Here is a 17669-nt window from a genome sequence, read left to right as displayed (position 1 = left end):
GGGAGCTCACCCCGTCATGGGGATTCGAACCACCAACCTTCTGATCGGCAAGTCCTAGGCTCTGTGGTTTAACCCAGAACTCCTTAATTGGTGTCTGGAGGCAATTTTGGGATGGATGAGGTAGACTTTGCCTTTGATACTTGAGAACTATATTTTAGGACACACCCTGTTGTTGTGACTATTTGTTTTGAGCAGTTTTTTTTATATTAGATTGCCTTCAGCATAGTGCTAAAGTGAACATTCCATCAACGTATGGGTGGCGCTATGGGTTAAACCACAGAGCCTAGGACTTGCCGATCAGAAGGTCGGTGGTTCAAATCCCTGTGATGGGGTGAGCTCCCGTTGCTCGGTCCCTGCTCCTGACAACCTAGCAGTTCGAAAGCACGTCAAAGTGCAAGTAGATAAATAGGTACCGCTCCAGCAGGAAGGTAAATGGCGTTTCTGTGCACTGCTCTGGTTCGCCAGAAGCGGCTTAGTCATGCTGGCCACATGACCCGGAAGCTGTACGCCGGCTCCCTTGGCCAATAAAGCAAGATGAGCGCCACAACCCCAGTCGGCCACAACTGGACCTAATGGTCAGGTGTTCCTTTACCCTTTACTAATGGAACATTCTCCCCCTCTACTCTCTCTGTACACTCCCTGTATCCATTTTTTTTTTTGGGGGGGGTTCTCCCAACTTTCCAGGAGCAGATATGGGGATGGCACAGGATGCATGTAAGGAGAGAAGGGGGGGGGGAATCCTGTTTCTTGCACAAGCACTAATCCTTGAGTTAGTACAAATATTTTGTTGAGTTCCACTCGTTGGTCCTGTCATGGCCACAAGTGGAGAAGAAGCAAAGTTGAGAATTTACTGCATGCTGCCTGTTTGTCTTAACCACTGTTTAAGCTATGGTTTAACATGACACGTGAACAATGTCTCTTTTGCCACACTAAATTATAGGCAGAGTGACATTAAAGAGGAACAATACTTTTGAGGCCAACTCATTGCCTGAAATGGAGGTTGCATTGCTGTTAATAGTTCACATCTGTATTTGGCAAGTGTTCTTTAAACTTTACCTGTAGAATATTATTTTCTATGTGGGTTAATATGATTATCTATACACTTTAAACAGGACCGAGAAACTGGAACTTGTAAGACGTTCTAAATGTCTAGGTTTTTTTAAATAAAAAAGTAACCAAAGCTAGTTAAACAATGCACATGGTTTATTAGGTTTTCATACAGGAGTTAAGATAGTCACAGTCACACGCATAAATTAATCATATCTAATAATTTAAACCTTTGCCAAAAATCTTGTTTGCAATGGTGGGTAGTTTCAGATATTGCTCTGTATTATTCTTTTTAAAAGATTCATGCCTCTAAGCAAGAGACATAGTCAACTCTTCTGAATAAAGTAACTGATTTATTTAGCTGACGATAAGTTCAAATGTATAGAAACTATTGCATATTATGCCACTTGAAGCACACTGCTGTGCTTGCTTTTCAAAGTTCAGAGTTATTTAGCAGGTGGTGAGTAGGTGGATGGATCAAATCCAGGAGCCCCCATGGCTGAATAAGGACACCAAAACTTCAAGAAACATTGAAGTGTGGATCTGCGACTCTATTCCAAAGAGCCATGATATGCACATACACCACTGAATGCTGTATTCTGTCCCACTTGCTCCCATTTCCTATTTTGCTGTTGGCAAATCTTACATGCACGCAGAACCTATTTCTGCACATTATCTCCCATCTGGATCAAGATGAAAGGTCTCAACCTGAAACATGCACAGCTATCTCAGTTACACTCACAATAATTTCTCAGAGTATTGCAAGCATCACAAGTTCACTAACACAAGCTTTTATCCCTGCCTGAAGACATTCACTATCATGTTAATATTGAGCACAACATGCACAGGCACAGCAAGCCTTGGCTCATATGCTCCCTGCATGGCAGAGGAGCTCAGATGCTTTTTCTTCCACTTTTAGTTAGCTGCGGTTTGCTGTGCCATCTAGACCCAGAATTGTGTTTGACATGAACTACGAATAGTTTAATGCAAGCTAGCTTAGTAACCCATGGTTTGAAAGTTGGCATAAGTAACATTAGCTACAGGTTGCCAATTCAGTGATGCAACAAACCCATTAACCAAAAATGGAAGCAAAAGCTTCTAAACTCTTCCTCCTGACCATGTGTGAAGAGGGCAAAGGGAGTGCTTGCAAAAACAAGGCTCACTGAACCTGCTTGTGCGTGTTGTGCAAAACCATGGTTTAGCATAAATTATTAACTACCATGTTGCCTGTACTTATTTGTAAGCCTACTTGAAATCTACAGAAGTTCATATTGAGTGAAGGAGGGTGAATAGCATTACCTATCAAATGTGCACACCTAGAAAGTAATCCCAGATAGTGATCATGATAGTCCCTGTGGGAAGCCCTGAGTAAAAATAAGAGAAGCAAAACATCATGGTTGGAGTATACTACAGATTGCAATACCAAGGAAGATTGGGGAAACATGTCCTGAAACAAATTACAGATGTTTCAAAGAAGCAATAACGCTTCAAATGCCCTGGTATCTGTGGGAATACAAACTCTGCTAAGCACAGATCATGCAACAAATTTACTGACATGCCTTGCTGAAAACCATCTCTTTCACAATGTGGAGGAAGCAGCGAGGGGTTGGCTATTCTTGACTAGATCTTAACCAGCAGGGAAGTGGTGAGAACTTCAGGGGGGAAAGTAACTACTGTACGTAATGATGACATTACATATGGAAAGGTGGAAGAAAGTGTAGCAAAACTTGAACCTTTCATTTCAGGAAAGATGTTTTTCATGGTATCAGAGAAATACTAGGTGGGATTCCATAGCTAGATATAGTACTGGGGGAAAGAGCCCCAGACAGGCACTAGTTGGGTTGTTGTTGTTTTTTTAAAAAGGAGTTACTAAGGACACAATCACTAATGATTCCAGATGAGAAAGAAAAATGGCAGATGTCTTAAAAAAATAATAAAGACAATGTAGCTGCACAAAAAGCTGAGTAATAAGCTGAAAATAGAAGGAACCTTCAAAAAAAGGGGGAAGGAAGGACAGGTCACCAGGGACACGTAGCCCAGACTTGTAAGAGCCATGTCAAGAAAGCTAAGAATGAGCCAATGCGGGCAGGACACAAAGTTGTATGAAGAAAGTAGTTAAGAATCTGCATGCTAGAAAGGGCCGAAGAAATTTTTTACTTCGAGCTGAAGATGAACTTCTATTTTACATACTTGCTTCTAAGTCTTAGTATTTTAAAATATGCTGCTTTTTAAAAAAAGGAATCAGAATCAGGATTGGGAAACGGGACATGCATTTTTCATATACATCTTATCATCAAAGAGAATATATAAATAAAACTAAGAACCACAAAAATGTGTTTAGGAGCAGGCTGAATTTATACTCTTCACAAACTACCACTTGCACAACATTCCTGCCTAAACTGAAATGTGAATGTAAGCATGCAAAACTGCTTTAAGGCCTGGATCCAGTAAGGATCAGCGTTCCAAGAACCATTTGCCATCTATTAGAAAAGAAGCACCTCTTTTTTTAAAAAAAAATCTTAAGGTATTCTATAGTGGTCAAAAAGCTTTGAAAAGGCTCAAAAAGCATTTCATATAGCCATTTCTAAAAGGCTGAAGAACTACCTCACAAGTTTGATTGTGCTACATGATTGTATATGAAAGATAATAGTTTAGTCCTTACGCCATATTGAAAAAATGCACTCTTGTGTCATGACATTAATTTCTCCAATTCTAATGGTATTGACTTGGGGGGGGGGGGAATACCATTTCTATCAACAGTTTGCTTTCAGGTAAATAACCCCAGGATTGGGCTGCAACAGTTACCAAAGTTAACTAAAAGTAACCTTTTACTGCTCTTCAGTCTGCGGTAACTGATACTTTATTTTGACAGTAATAGTTGATCTCTTCCTTCAATCTATTTTAGCAATGAGGTTAGAGCATAACTGCAAATCTACATATATTTTCATTTTCCAAACTCGAATTTCTGAACTAGCAAGTGATCCCACTATTCTAGTGATTGTAGTAATCCACTCCATAGGTCATAACATTTCAATACAACCTATGTATTAGAGACTGGACATCGGGTCAAGAGTTAAAAATGATATAAAACGCTAGTGCTCTTCTGCTAGCTTTCACATCACAGTGTAGGAAGCTAGTGAGGAAAATAAAAATCTTTTGTGAGCATAGACACAATACAAGGGATCTGCTTCTTTCCGTGGAAGTCTGGTCTGTTTGAATAAGAACTGAATTCTGCAACCTTGCGATTTACACGTGTCAGAATTTGCATAAGTTCAAGTTTTGTAGCATGCTGTTTCAGCATCCCGCACAGTGATTGTATAAACCAGGAGCCATCTGATGAGTTCCTCCAAGAGTAGTAGCCTATAAGAAAAAAATATGAATTGAATAAAATATAATGTTCTTCAAAATGAGACTACAAAAGCTAATCATGTTTGAGAATCAGAATTCGGAGGGACCCCAGGATCATCTAGTCCATGCAATGCAGGAATCTTACTTTTATTAAACTGATTAAGGTCACAATCACCCCACCACAACTAGATAACATTGCCCCAGAACAAGGGTGTTCATTCAGTTTAGTAAAGGGTTTCACATTAATCTCATTCAACTTTTATTTGTCCTGCTGTTAAGCCTACCACCCCTTAATCTCAAATATTCCCCAAGAGAAGTGTTGAGATTAAAAAAACCATCTTCATACATGGCCATGTTGATTTGGAGATATTTTCCACTTAGGCTATCTAGCTAGTGCATGCGGGTTGATGGGCCAGTAACATTTTTGTAAATGAAATGGTTTTACAAAAGGAGGGAGAAGTATTCAGGCACCTTTGTTGGACTAGGACATGAGTCGACAAACTAAGGCCCGTGGGCCGGATCAGGCCCCATTGCCTTCTGGATCCGGCCCACGGAGGGTCCGGGAATCGCCGCGTGGGTCGCCAGTGCGCGTGTTCTTTCCCTCTCCCTCACACGGTGCCGCCGCCTCCTCCCGCCCTCCTACTGGCTTCTCCTCACCCTGCCTAGAGGAGGAAGGGGGCTGGGCTTTATTGATGCCAGCAGCAGCAGTGCTCAAGCGGCCCACCATTTTAAGCAGCCCCTCTCCAGACCCCTTTCGTGTGCCACTCATCGTCCCGCCACCGCCGCCAGCCCCTGCCGCTCGCAAGACACAGTTAAGCAGCCACAAGGCGCTCGTCCAGTGCTGTGGAGAAGGGAGGGGAGAGTCGTGGGGGGGATGTCTTATAGTTCGGCACCCCACAAGGTCTGAGGGACAGTGGACCAGCCCCCTGGTGAAAAAGCTTGCTGACCCCTGGACTAGGAGATGCATTAAATAAAAAGTTATAAAGCCATCATGCCATCGATTTATTTTGACCACAAGGCTGCATCTTTTATTCATTTATCTTACCAGGAGCAGTTGAATAGGCATATAGGAAGTCGGCTTCTACAGGTATTTTCTGACATGTGCTTTCATCCGTGCCACTGTCTGTTTCAATACCAGAATCAAGATCTGTTCCTCTACAAGCCTACGCAAAGGAAGACAGAAGAGTAAATGCTAGCCAGAAATATTACCATTATTGGCTCACTGAAAATGGCAACAGTCGGATACAAATGAACACAAACAAGGAATAAGAGGACTCGTTTATGCACACCTTGAAAGGGGAGGCATGCTAATCTTGATGAGGTATGAGTTTCAAGTTGAACTTTGCAGTTTTGTGACATGGAAAAGCCATTCTGAGTCAGAGAAGTTCACAGCACTTTTAGAGCACTCTGCTAAAACTGTGGTCACAGGTGAGAAAACCACCAACCTAAACTGAAACAGTAAGAAATGCTTTTCTGAATTGGTTATGGTTTAGAGGCATTGGTCAAATGCTTAGTTTTGGCCATTTTAGTTTCTCAGTGAAAGTCCAGACTAATGTTTCCAAAGGATGTCCAAGTAGACAAGCTTTTACTAATTAGTATAAAGCAGGCTTCCTCAACCTTGGCCCTCCAGATGTTTTTGGCCTACAACTCCCATGATCCCTAGCTAGCAGGACCAGTGGTCAGGGATGATGGGAATTGTAGTCTCAAAACATCTGGAGGGCTGAGGTTGAGGAAGCCTGGCATAAAGTAATGTGTTCTCATTATTAATGCATTATTCTGTAGGAGACCTAAAATTAAATGACAAATACAAAATCATCACACTGATCTCATTTCCTAATGAAAATAAACAGGGATCATGGCATTTGGGGCAGTTCTCTTGTTTTCCATCTGTTTACCATAGTCAAAAAAAGCAGGGAACTTAAAGAATAATTCTTAGCAGCTGCCCCACAACTATGATCCTAGTGTCTAAGCTTGTGCATTTTCTAAAATCACTGTTAAGATTTTCCTTTTGGGTTTCAATGGCCAATTTTAAGGAAGAGAATTTTTAGTTTGTTTGTTTTTTATATTGCTGCTATCCTCTCTAAGCAGTAGGAATGGTATGGAAACTGAAATATTAACACTGCTAGAAAGCAAAAAATTAACACTACCAGACACACTGGATATATTTTATATTCCCAGAATGTAACCATAGATCTTATGCTTATAGTATAATGCAGACATAACATTTCCTTTTATCTTTGAGAAACGTTTTTTTGTTTTTTAAAATGAAAGTCCTCACAGTATTGTCATCTGTTCAATTTTGCACAATTACCTGAATAAAGAAGAGCTTTGGCTTTCCTGCCAAGGACTTGCATCTGTCTCCTCTGAAGAGACTTGTTAACATTTTTAGCTCCAGAGGACCATCTGTACCATAGATGAGTCCATCCTCTCCATGGCTTAACAAGACACAAACAAAACTGCTTCTCTTGTTGTGATCATCCTTGGCAGCTTCAAAAAACCCAGGTGGAGGGAAAACATTGTTTAAGTATTCAGAAATTCCAAATACTCATTTGACATTTTTTCAACAAGAAACTTTTAGGCAATAGCAAAACTTCAAGCACAATAATGCTTCCCTCAAACGAACAAATAGACAAAGTGAGACAAGCATTGTCGATCATATAGCTTCTTTGGGATAAGCAGCATAGTAACAGGATAATTTAACGTTCCTATGAATTTGTGGCAACTGTAAGGCTACCTTAGGCTTGAATGCAGTTACATTCTCCCCGACGTTGCCCTGCTCTTGCCATACTAATATCTGAAGGATAAATCCTGCTGATATGCCATAGAATCCTTTTTATAGGTAGGAGGCAGTTATTAGCAGGCTTATTATATAAATGAGTATTGAAAAGACTCTTATTAAAGCAAATAGTAGTGTGGGAGAGCATTATAAGTGGAAATATATAAAGAAAGTTGGGTCTGGCAAATGAAAGGGTAACAAAATCAGGACTGAAAGTGGCTTCTATTCTAGAATGAGCTTAGTGTCTAGACTGAAATATTTTCCTGAGTGAAGAATATATCTTGACATTCCTAATCAGGAAGGAATATTTTTAGTTGCCAGTTATCCAAGTTAGAAATACCAATTACACTGCTTAAGGCTTAAGCAAAATTAAAATATAATTTTAAAATCTTAACATAAGGAGAGTTCATGAAAGCAGACACGGAGGTGGATTGTATTCAGTACCTGGGGCACAACTTCCAAACCTTGTTGCTGGGCCTGCAAACACATTGTTCCATGATGGACCTGGTCCACATATGCATTCCCTCAAGGTGGTCAATTCTGATCTCCAGCTGTTGAGGGGACTGTATCTAGACTTGCCCATTTCCAACAGATGACTTAAGACTGTCAGAGCAGACTTTTTGATGGTAATCTATGCTTTCAGATCCTCCTCCTCAGTGGTGCGCATGCAGCCTGCTGCTACACAAAGGGACCCTTAACCCTTCTGCCACACCAGGTGTTCTAATTATTATTTAATATCAAAGTTCCTCATTGCTAAGTAGAGCGGACAACACAAAAACCCAAGAGTTTATATTTTATATTTCGGCACAACAGGCAATACATCATCCACCAAATCACTACTTACCATTATGCAAAACTTCAATAATCTCCCTACATGTAAGATCATTATAAGGCTTGACTGTGTACCCCAAGGTCCTGAATGTGTCTACAACATGTGCAGCATCTGCATCTGTACCAGATCGATATGCCATCCCTTTAGATAAAAAAGAAAATAAGTTGCATTGACTTAATTTTTGAAAACAGTGTATGCCACAGGCAAATTCTGCTCAGTTATATGAAAATAAAATATGGGAAAGCACAGCTGGAGCCTGAAGACTTGTTCCTATATGAAATATATCAGGATTTATGGAAGACATTCCACCCTGTAAACACAGAAAGAATGGAAACAATGGGTGCACTGGTTTTATTGCAGATGAACAATTGAACTTGGCATCACCCGCTGATCCATGGAAGGACCAACCTTGTATATAAATAAAACATGTATAGAAAAAACCTTGTGCAGTCGTACCTCGGAAGCTGAACAGAATCCCTTCCGGAAGTCCGTTCGACTTTCAAAACATTCGGAAACCAAAGCACGGCTTCTGATTGGCTCCAGGAAGCTCCTGCAGCCAATTAGAAGCCACGGAAGCCCCATCAGACATTCGGGTTCCAAAGAACGTTTGCAAACTGGAACATTCACTTCCGGGTTTGCGGCGTTCGGGAGCCAAAACGTTAGACCCGCAGGGCGTTCGGGATCTAAGGTACGATTGTATCGAGCTTGGAAGGAAAAGGAACAATATTGTCAGGCTTCATTTAGATGTAATGAAGTCACCTAACTGTGTGCTTAAAGCACAGCGTTGCTATTTAAAAGGGGTGTTGGAAATCTGTGGCTCTCCACATGTTTTGAGACTAGAACTCCCATCGTCTCTGACAAATGGTTATGCTGCCTGGGGCTGATGGAAGTTGGGAGGCCAACATCTGGGAGGCCACAAGTTCCTCTCTCCTGATATTAAGACCAACAGCTCTCTCCTATGCAGATTTAGGCATGTTTGAATTTACGGACTTCCTTAAGCATACAACAGCCAACTTTGAAAAAGACTAAGCAGTAGATATATTTCACTTTTGACAGTTTAAAGCAGGTTACAGGGAGGGAAGCCTTACCGGCAGGGGGAGAAAGTTTTTTTTTTAAAAAAAATTACCAGTAGCTGGATGGAAGTTTTTATTGTTGACTAAAAGACACATTCCCATTTCAGGGTGATCCATTCTGTAACTCTCATCTGCCGGTATCACAGAGTCTACAGATTTGCTAATAGGTATGCTCTTCCTAAGGAAAAAATAAAACACAATGTAAAACTAAACTCTCTCTCTCTCAAATTTTCAATTTTCTGATCCTGAATTTAAAAAGCAGACTGAGGCTACAATCCTACACACATTTGCCTACAAATAAGTCCAAATGAATTCAAAAGGACTTCTGGAGTCTCCTTCTTTGGAGGTCTTTAAGCAGACGCTTGACAACCATATGTCAGGTGTGCTCTGATGGTGTTTCCTGTTTGGCAGGGGGTTGGACTCGATGGCCCTTGTGGTCTCCTCCAACTCTATGATTCTATGAGTTTGCATGTATACAATTATACTGCAAATTTGATATCTTTTGGATTTTGCACAAGTTCATAACAGCATGAATGTTAATGCTGAATGAGAAATTGCTAGCAAAACAACAACCACCTACCGTATTTTTCGCCCCATTGGACGCACCGGACCATAGGACGCACCGGACCATAGGAGGGGGAGAACAGGGGAAATTTTTTTTTTCTTGTTCTCCCCCTCTAAAACAAGGTGCCTTCAAGGTACATTCACCAGAGCTTGTGGGGCTGGCAGTGGGGGGAAGCGCTGCTTTCCCCCACCGCCAGCCTCAAAGATCCCTGAAGCCTTTGGAGCGCAGCGCCCCGCTGCCCTGCAGAGGCTTTGCGCGGAGCCGTCCCCAAGCTAGAGCAGCGAGACGGACCCCTCCGTCTCGCTGCTCTGGCTTGGGAACAGGCTTGCTAGCTTCTGCAGGACAGCGGGGTGAAGGCACCCCGCTGCCCTGGAGAGGCTATGTGCACAGACATCCCCAAGCTAGAGCAGCGAGACGGAGCCCTCCGTCTCGCTGTTCTGGCTTGGGAACAGCCTTGCTAGCTTCTGCAGGACAGCGGGGTGAAGGCACCCCGCTGCCCTGGAGAGGCTGTGCACGCAGCCATCCCCAAGCTAGAGCAGCGAGACGGAGCGCTCCGCACTGCTCCGTCTTCCTGTTCTGGCTTTGGGCTTAGCGGCGCAGCCTGCATTCGCTCTATAGGACGCACACACATTTCCCCTTAATTTTTGGAGGGGAAAATGTGCGTCCTATAGAACAAAAAATACGGTAGTTATAAACAGTTCCCTCAAATATCCACTATTAAATAAATACAATGGAACAAAGAAAATATTTCATGTTTTTATTACAGTGGTACCTTGGTTTACATATGCTTCAGGTTACATACGCTTCAGGTTACACACTCCGCTAACCCATAAATAGTGCTTCGGGTTAAGAACTTTGCTTCAGGATAAGAACAGAGATCGTGCTCTGACGGCGCAGCGGCAGCAGGAGGCCCCATTAGCTAAAGTGGTCTTCAGGTTAAGAACAGTTTCAGGTTAAGAACAGACCTCCAGAACGAATTAAGTACTTAACCCGAGGTACCACTGTACTATTAGATAGACTGGATAATTGAGAACAGATCTGATCCTTTGAGCACATGAAATAGATTAATGAGATGTAAACTCTCCCCTGCACTGCTGAGCTGCATTCAAGATGTTTGGGATGAAATAAATATGACAGAACCATAGTAGGAAGAATGAGAGAAATGTGCAAAGATTTTTCACACAAGAAACTCAAAAGAGGTTTTATGACTGCAAGACCTCCATTGAGCATTTTGTATTCACCTTCTATACAGCAATACTGCTATTATCATTATTAGTTAATGTGTTAACTGCCCTTCAACAACATATCCCTGGGCAGGTTACAGCAATTTAAGATTCAGAATTAAAACAGATTATAGTCACAGGAATAGGGTCTAACATCATAGCTATGCAATATAAACCACGTAAGAGGGGATCAAATTGGCTCTAGTCGTTTTTGTATTAAATCTGAGAGGAACAACAGTAGTCCTTGAAAAGTACAAGTGAATTTTAAAAATAAGCGTTTGAGTGCTTTTTAAAAGTGGGATGGTGAAGAAACCAGTATACACCAAGTGAGGATCCTATGAACAGATCTCAAAATGACTAAAGTTACAAGAGTTTTTAGCCTTAATTCTGTGAATTTATTCGCATAGTCTCTCTTACAGACCTCATTATGCATGGATTTTACAATAAAATATGAATCACAACAATACAAAAGGGCAGGCAAGGTCTGTGAAAACAAGTTGTTTTGGCACATAGCTGATTATAGTCGTACCTTGGTTGTCAAACGCCTTGGTACTCGGACGTTTTGGCTCCCGAACGCCACAAACCCAGAAGTGAGTGTTCTAGTTTGCGAACGTTTTTCTGAAGCCGAATGTCCAACACAGCTTCTGATTGAGTGCAAGAAGGTCCTGCAGCCAATCAGAAGCCATGCCTTGGTTTTTGAACAGTTTCAGGAGTCGAATGGACTCCGTGAACGGATTAAGTTTGTCAACCAAGGTACAACTGTACATGAGCACATCTCCTGTGTATGCTTTTTCTTTGGAGCAATCTTCTAGTTACAAGAGCAACTAATAGTTCTAACACCAAAACATACTGGGACATATTCAGCTAATAAGCTGTGATTCCTGAATTGCAAAGGTTTGAACTAGATTACCCTTGGGGTCCCTTCCGATTCTACAATTCTATTATGCTATGACATGGCTGTGCAATCAGAAGCCAACACAACAGGACTTCCCCTTCTCCTTCTGCAAATATGCTCTGAGATAGGGGACAACCTCCAGAACAGCATGTGTGGGAGATGAGGGGAGAATGTGATGTAGGAGAAGAGGAACTGGAATGGTCTCATTAGTGCTACACTAAATAAAATCCACTGATTATTTGCGATTACAGTGGTACCTCGGGTTAAGTACTTAATTTGTTCCGGAGGTCTGTACTTTACCTGAAACTGTTCTTAACCTGAAGCACCACTTTAGCTAATGGGGCCTCCTGCTGCTGCCACGCCACTGGAGCACGATTTCTGTTCTCATCCTGAAGCAAAGTTCTTAACCTGAAGCACTATTTCTAGGTTAGCGGAGTCTGTAACCTGAAGTGTATGTAACCCGAGGTACCACTGTAATTGAGAGCTCATCTGCATTTCCCTCAATGATTACTCCATCAATGCTTTATGAATTAAAAATCGGAGTCCTAGTTGTTTAATACAGTGGTACCTCGCAAGACGAATGCGTCGCAAGATGAAAAACGCACAAGACGAAAGAGTTTTCCGTTTTTTGAGTCGTTCTGCAAGACGAATTTCCCTATGGGCTTGCTTCGCAAGACAAAACATCTTGCGAGTTCTTGCGAGTTTGTTTCCTTTTTCTTAAAGCCGCTAAGCCGTTAATAGCCGCTAAGCCGTTAATAGCCGTGCTTCGCAAGACGAAAAAACCGCAAGACGAAGAGACTCACAGAACGGATTAATTTCGTCTTGTGAGGCACCACTGTACACTTGTTTTCTTGATTACTTGCCTTTCTCAACTTATTCAAGTGGCATTCCTAAGATTGGTACCCTTCTTGTATTTTCCTCTCATTTTTACATAAGATTAAGTCCAGGGAGTTGCTGCATTTTCACTGCTGTTTGCTTGCCTTGTCTTTCCATGTAGGATAATGGCTAATGGCAAGGAGGAGTCACAACTCACCATCAGTTGGTGCCAGGCCCATGGGAGGAATGGTTATATTATGGGGTGGACACTCCATATATTTTGAGGGAGATCTAAACTAAAGCCGAAGCCTACAGTGGCTAGAAGAGAAGAAAAAGACCACCACAAAGAACCAACCAACACCAATAGCCAAAATCCCCACTTACCCTTCAGAACCAGGGATTTTTTTTGCATCTGTCACAGTTTGTGAGGATTTCATAATATGGTTTATGTCTGCCATAGTTGTTTCTGTAAACAAAGGATAAAGTGTTATCATCAGAATTTTTTAATGCCAATCAATGCAAGGAGAAAGCAAAGCTTTTGGAAAATAAAATTGTGGCCTCCCATGTATCAAGAGAACAGATAAAGAAAAATTAAAAATGAGCTGCCCCCAACTTCCCTCAGACAAGGAGAATACAACCCTGAGGCATAATTATTCTGAAGGAGCATAAATTTAGCTGAAAGCTAGGCATTTTTAATAAACCCACTAAGGGGAAATGCAAACGGGTAGTTTATAGCAATTTACAACACTTGGCTACCTGTTCAGGGTTAAAGTCAAATACAGGGTAAAAAAAATACTGCTTCAAAAATAACTTTATACAGTGGTACCTCGGGTTACATACGCTTCAGGTTACATACGCTTCAGGTTACACACTCCGCTAACCCAGAAATAGTGCTTCAGGTTAAGAACTTTGCTTCAGCATGAGAACAAAAATCGTGCTCTGGCGGCGCGGCAGCAGCAGGAGGCTCCAGTAGCTAAAGTGGTGCTTCAGGTTAAGAACAGTTTCAGGTTAACTACGGACCTCCGGAACGAATTAAGTACTTAACCTGAGGTACCACTGTAATAATAATTTATTTATACCCCGCCCTTCCTGGGTCAGAAAACCGGGCTCAGAAATTGGGCTCCGGCGGCACAGCAGCAGCAGGAGGCCCCATTAGCTAAAGTGGTGCTTCAGGTTAAGAACAGTTTCAGGTTAAGTACGGACCTCCGGAACAAATTAAGTACTTAACCCAAGGTACCACTGTACCTGAAAATCAACAGTCTGTTAAAATTAAGCAACTTGGCCACAAAAAGATCTATCCATCAGCAGACATCTGTTTTGATTTTGTGCAGTCAGACATATGCTCTGTCACTGACTGTTTGTTTCTTTTCCACAACACCAATGCTAATGTACTGAAGCATCGAAGCTCTTGGGAGGACAACACAGTTACTAGCTAGCTTCACCGGAGTACTAAAGCATTACCTCATCTTGGTTAGCTAATGCATTGATGTCATATTCTGTCAAGCAGAATATACATCTCTCTAGGGAGGATGATCTCATTCTACAAAGGATGAAAGAAAGGCTTCTAGGAAAGTTAACAGATATTCTGCTTTGAAGTTCCTCCTCCCTTAGGTAAGAAACATTTTGAAGGGCACATAAAGTTATGAGGCTTCTAGGAAAAGTCAGTAACAATACAGCTGACATGATTGGTCTTTTTACATGTGGGATCATTATAGAATCAAGAAATTCTACAGTCGGAAGGGACCATGAGGATCATCTAGTCCAGCTGCCTGCAATGTAGGAATCTTTCGTCCAATGTGGGGCTCAAACCCAGCCTATAGGTGTGTGTATACACACCTTTCTGACTTTAATGTGGCTGGAATGAAGCCAACCGTGCAAAGATAAGAGTCACTTTCATTGCTCTATCTATTTTTTGCCTCTGGTCCTGCTCACCACTGATATGGTAGGCTCACAAGACATTCCCGTAATCAGAAGTTGTTGCAAGGGGATCTGCTCAAAATGTGTTGCTGTGAAAGCCTATGATAAAAGTGGCTACTATGCATCACATAAAAGCCCTTTCACTAGTTGTTGGCTATGGTGCCTTTTCTACCATTTGCTACTTGATGCAATAATCACAAAAGGAAACTGCCATCTAGATGCAACCTAAATTGATCTGCACGTTTTCACATGTCAATTGCTCCTAACGAGCTTTATTTCTACATATATCTGTTTATGTTGACTTAGCCACAAACATTATAAATATGGAAAATGTTTTCTGGAGCTCTTGACACTAGTGACTTGACACTAGTGACTTTCATAGACTTGACTGAGAACATAGATAAGCAAACATAGAGAAAGCAAACTGAGAACATAGATAAGCTAGCCTATTATTGTGAAAACTGTACTTCTCCTCTGTAACCTTGTTTATCAATCCATACACTCTTATTTTCACTTTTAACAGGAAGATACAATGAATTGCACAAGGCTGAAAAGATCTAGGCGCCTATCTGCAACTGTCAGTATAGCGCCATAGTGTGTCATTCCTCCTTGGAAAACTGACGAGGTTAATTCCGAATAAAGTTTAGTTTCTAGTACAGAGCGGTTAGTGCTGATGACATTAAGACAACAATGTTTTCCTTTGTTGGAAAATAATCTTTTGACTCTCATGGACTTTGTTTTCCTCCTTTTTTGAGAAAAAAGGTGCTGCTGCTTTATGATTGTGAGAGTTCACATTAATATTCAACTGCTTTAGTCTCAAGCTTTCCAATTTCTCCATCCACAGGCCAACTGACTAATTCTTAAGTTACCACTGAAATTTTACATAAAGCCAAAATCATATTGATTTTGGTAGTTCTTCCTTGGGTAATAATTATCACCAGATTTTGTTCAAAATGAAATTCAAAAATTTCTCCTCAGGCAAAACACCAATTTCAAGGGAAATCTAAAGCATTCCTGCAAGACTGGCAACGTTTTCCAGATACTGTTGTAGTAATTTTTTGTTAAGACTGACAGCATAATTTCATATATTAATCTAAGCCATTTGAGTGAGGATTAGTTCATGGGTAATGCTGCCATGAAGTCTTTGGTGGAAGGGTGATAAATTACTATGTTCCCATCTTGGTCTCCAAGCAAAACCTATGACAGGAAAAACTCAGGTTTTAAAACTGGCAAGATTGCTAACTACAGAAACAGACAAGATGGCATTATTAAGCAACCCTTTCGATATGCCAAGTACTCCCATTGGGCTATTGATCAATTCAAGTGCAGCATACACAATTATCACAAATTTTAATTGCGATTCAAATTAAACCAAAGTAGTTTAGCTACCATCCCCTGCTTTGGTACTCACAAACAAGATTATAGTCCTTCCCTTCTACAGAAACTAGCATACTAATAATGGGTGTTTGGGGAGTGGTGTTTGTTTTTTTAAGCACTACTTCACTAATTCTTTCATATCCAGTCACAGAAGGATGCCACATGTCTGATGAGCTGAAAGAATATTAGAACAAAAACAACAGACAGTGAAGGGGAGATTTCTCAACTCTACCACCAAGCCACATGTGTGGGGGGTGGGCTCAGAGAAAACTTGCTGCATGCTGCTGAAGTAAGATCTCTCGGTCTGCTTCCGCTCTGTAAAAAAAAAAAGAAGAAAAGAGAGAGCGGGTCCCCTCTTGTTTGCAGCTCAGCGAACACTGGGCTGGATTCAGACCTGCCAGCTCCTCGCCTGGATCCTAAATAAAAGGCTCGAGGGCATCCGTGATCCGCGCCTCAGATGCGCTGGGACGGAAAGAAGTAGGAACAATAAGCAACTATGGCGCCGAGCAGCTGCAACAGCAGCAGCAGGGGCTGCCGGAGGAAGGGGAAAAGCCGAGCAGGAGAGAGGCTGGGGGGGCGGGGGAAGGCGGGCGGGGAAGCAAGTTTCCCGCAGAGAAACTTTTCTTTGTTTTACCTTTGCCGTCTGCTTTCCCCGCGCGCTTCCTGCTATCAAAACAAGGAGCGCCACGCCGGGCGGGGAGGGCGCCTGCAGGCAGGCAGGCAGGCAGGCTGGCTAGCTTCCCTGAGGGGGGAGAAAAAGCAGCCTGGGCGACCCGCGGGCTACTGACCTCGGACGCCTCCTCCTCCTCCTCCTTCGGTGCTGCTGCGGTTGCCCGTTTCCCTCTTTGGACCCAAGTGCCTGGCGGAGGGCGCTCCCTCTTTCCTCCGCACTTTGCTCCTTCGCCCCGTCTCCCACCCCTCAGCCCCGCCCCAAGAGGAGGAGGAGGAGGAAAGGAAGAAGGAGAGGAAGCTGCCTTAGCAACGGCGACGGCCCCAGCAACAAGGAAGTTTGTCCAATGGAAAGCGCGGGAAACCGCCCGTCGGCTCCCTCTTTTGCGCGCGCAAAGCCACTCCTCTTCGGAAGCGGCTGCGGGGCTGCAGCTGCTCTCCTCCCCACGCCCTCTTCTTGGAGGTAGGTAGGGGGGCAGCTGCGATGCGGTTCACCCCCCATCAGTGCCGGATTGACGTATAAGCTAAACAAGCTATAGCTTAGGGCCCCACTCTCTTGCCCCCCCCTTTCACTATTAATATACTTCTTAATTGTATTTCAGTTCAACAATTACTTTGATATAATACATATTTTGTTATGTGCAAATGGCTTTAGATACCTATTAGTAGGTATGTAAAAACACCAGGCAGGCCCCACAAATAACCCAGAGATGTATTTTAAATAAAAGGACACATTCCACTCATGTAAAACCATGCTGATTCCCGGACCGTCTGTGGGCTGGATTTAGAAGGCGATTGGGCCAGATCCAGCCCCCAGGCTTTAGGTTGCCTACCCATGCATTAGTGTGTTGGCTGCAGTGTGTCGTGCGAACGCTCCGCACGCTCCTCCCGGGGCTGGAAAGGGGTTAGTTTAACCTCCGGTTTGCTAGTAAAACTGAATTACTGTGTCGCGAAATGATGCATGTCTAAACAGAGTGTCACCAACATGAAAAGTTTGGAAAGATCTGGCCTAAAGGAACCTGAAACCCTTCTTTTGTGTGTGTGTGTGCGTGTGCACGCGCTGGAAGGCCTATTTGCATTTCCTTTGCATATGGTCTGGGTGCCAAGTGGATTTTGGGCGCCGGTACACAA

At 42.5% G+C, this 17669-nt stretch overlaps 1 protein-coding gene across 3 annotated transcripts; it reads right to left on the bottom strand.

The window, feature by feature from the left end:
* Positions 1–1181: 1181 nt before the first annotated feature.
* On the bottom strand, positions 1182–16991 carry CASP3 (caspase 3). 3 transcript variants are annotated; one of them, XM_081875990.1, is made up of 7 exons: positions 16658–16991; positions 12960–13041; positions 9130–9254; positions 8016–8144; positions 6707–6882; positions 5441–5558; positions 1182–4407 (listed from the first exon to the last, which is right to left on the bottom strand). In XM_081875990.1, the coding sequence occupies exons 2-7, from the start codon at positions 13031–13033 to the stop codon at positions 4181–4183; spliced, it is 849 nt and encodes a 282-aa protein (XP_081732116.1). In that variant the 5' UTR covers positions 13034–13041; positions 16658–16991; the 3' UTR covers positions 1182–4180. The 3 variants fall into 3 exon arrangements, with proteins under 3 accessions (XP_081732116.1, XP_081732117.1, XP_081732115.1); XM_081875991.1 differs by lacking the exon at positions 16658–16991 and adding an exon at positions 16504–16651; XM_081875989.1 differs by lacking the exon at positions 16658–16991 and having other exon boundaries at positions 12960–13084.
* Positions 16992–17669: the final 678 nt, after the last annotated feature.

This window comes from Podarcis erhardii (genome assembly GCF_964252035.2).
Source record: "Podarcis erhardii genome assembly, chromosome: 9".
Classification (NCBI taxonomy): Eukaryota; Metazoa; Chordata; class Lepidosauria; order Squamata; family Lacertidae; genus Podarcis; species Podarcis erhardii.
This window is presented reverse-complemented; position numbering and strand designations above follow the sequence as displayed.

Bases quoted from the DNA above. Each gene is read 5' to 3' on its own strand.
- CASP3 (XM_081875989.1), bottom strand. From the start codon at position 13,069: ATGATAACACTTTATCCTTTGTTTACAGAAACAACTATGGCAGACATA. The intron at 8,145-9,129 runs GTAATTTTTTTT...TTTTATCTAAAG, and splicing joins AAACTTCCATCCAGCTACTG to GGATGGCATATCGATCTGGT. The intron at 5,559-6,706 runs GTAATTGTGCAA...TCCTTTGCGTAG, and splicing joins CAAAGCTCTTCTTTATTCAG to GCTTGTAGAGGAACAGATCT.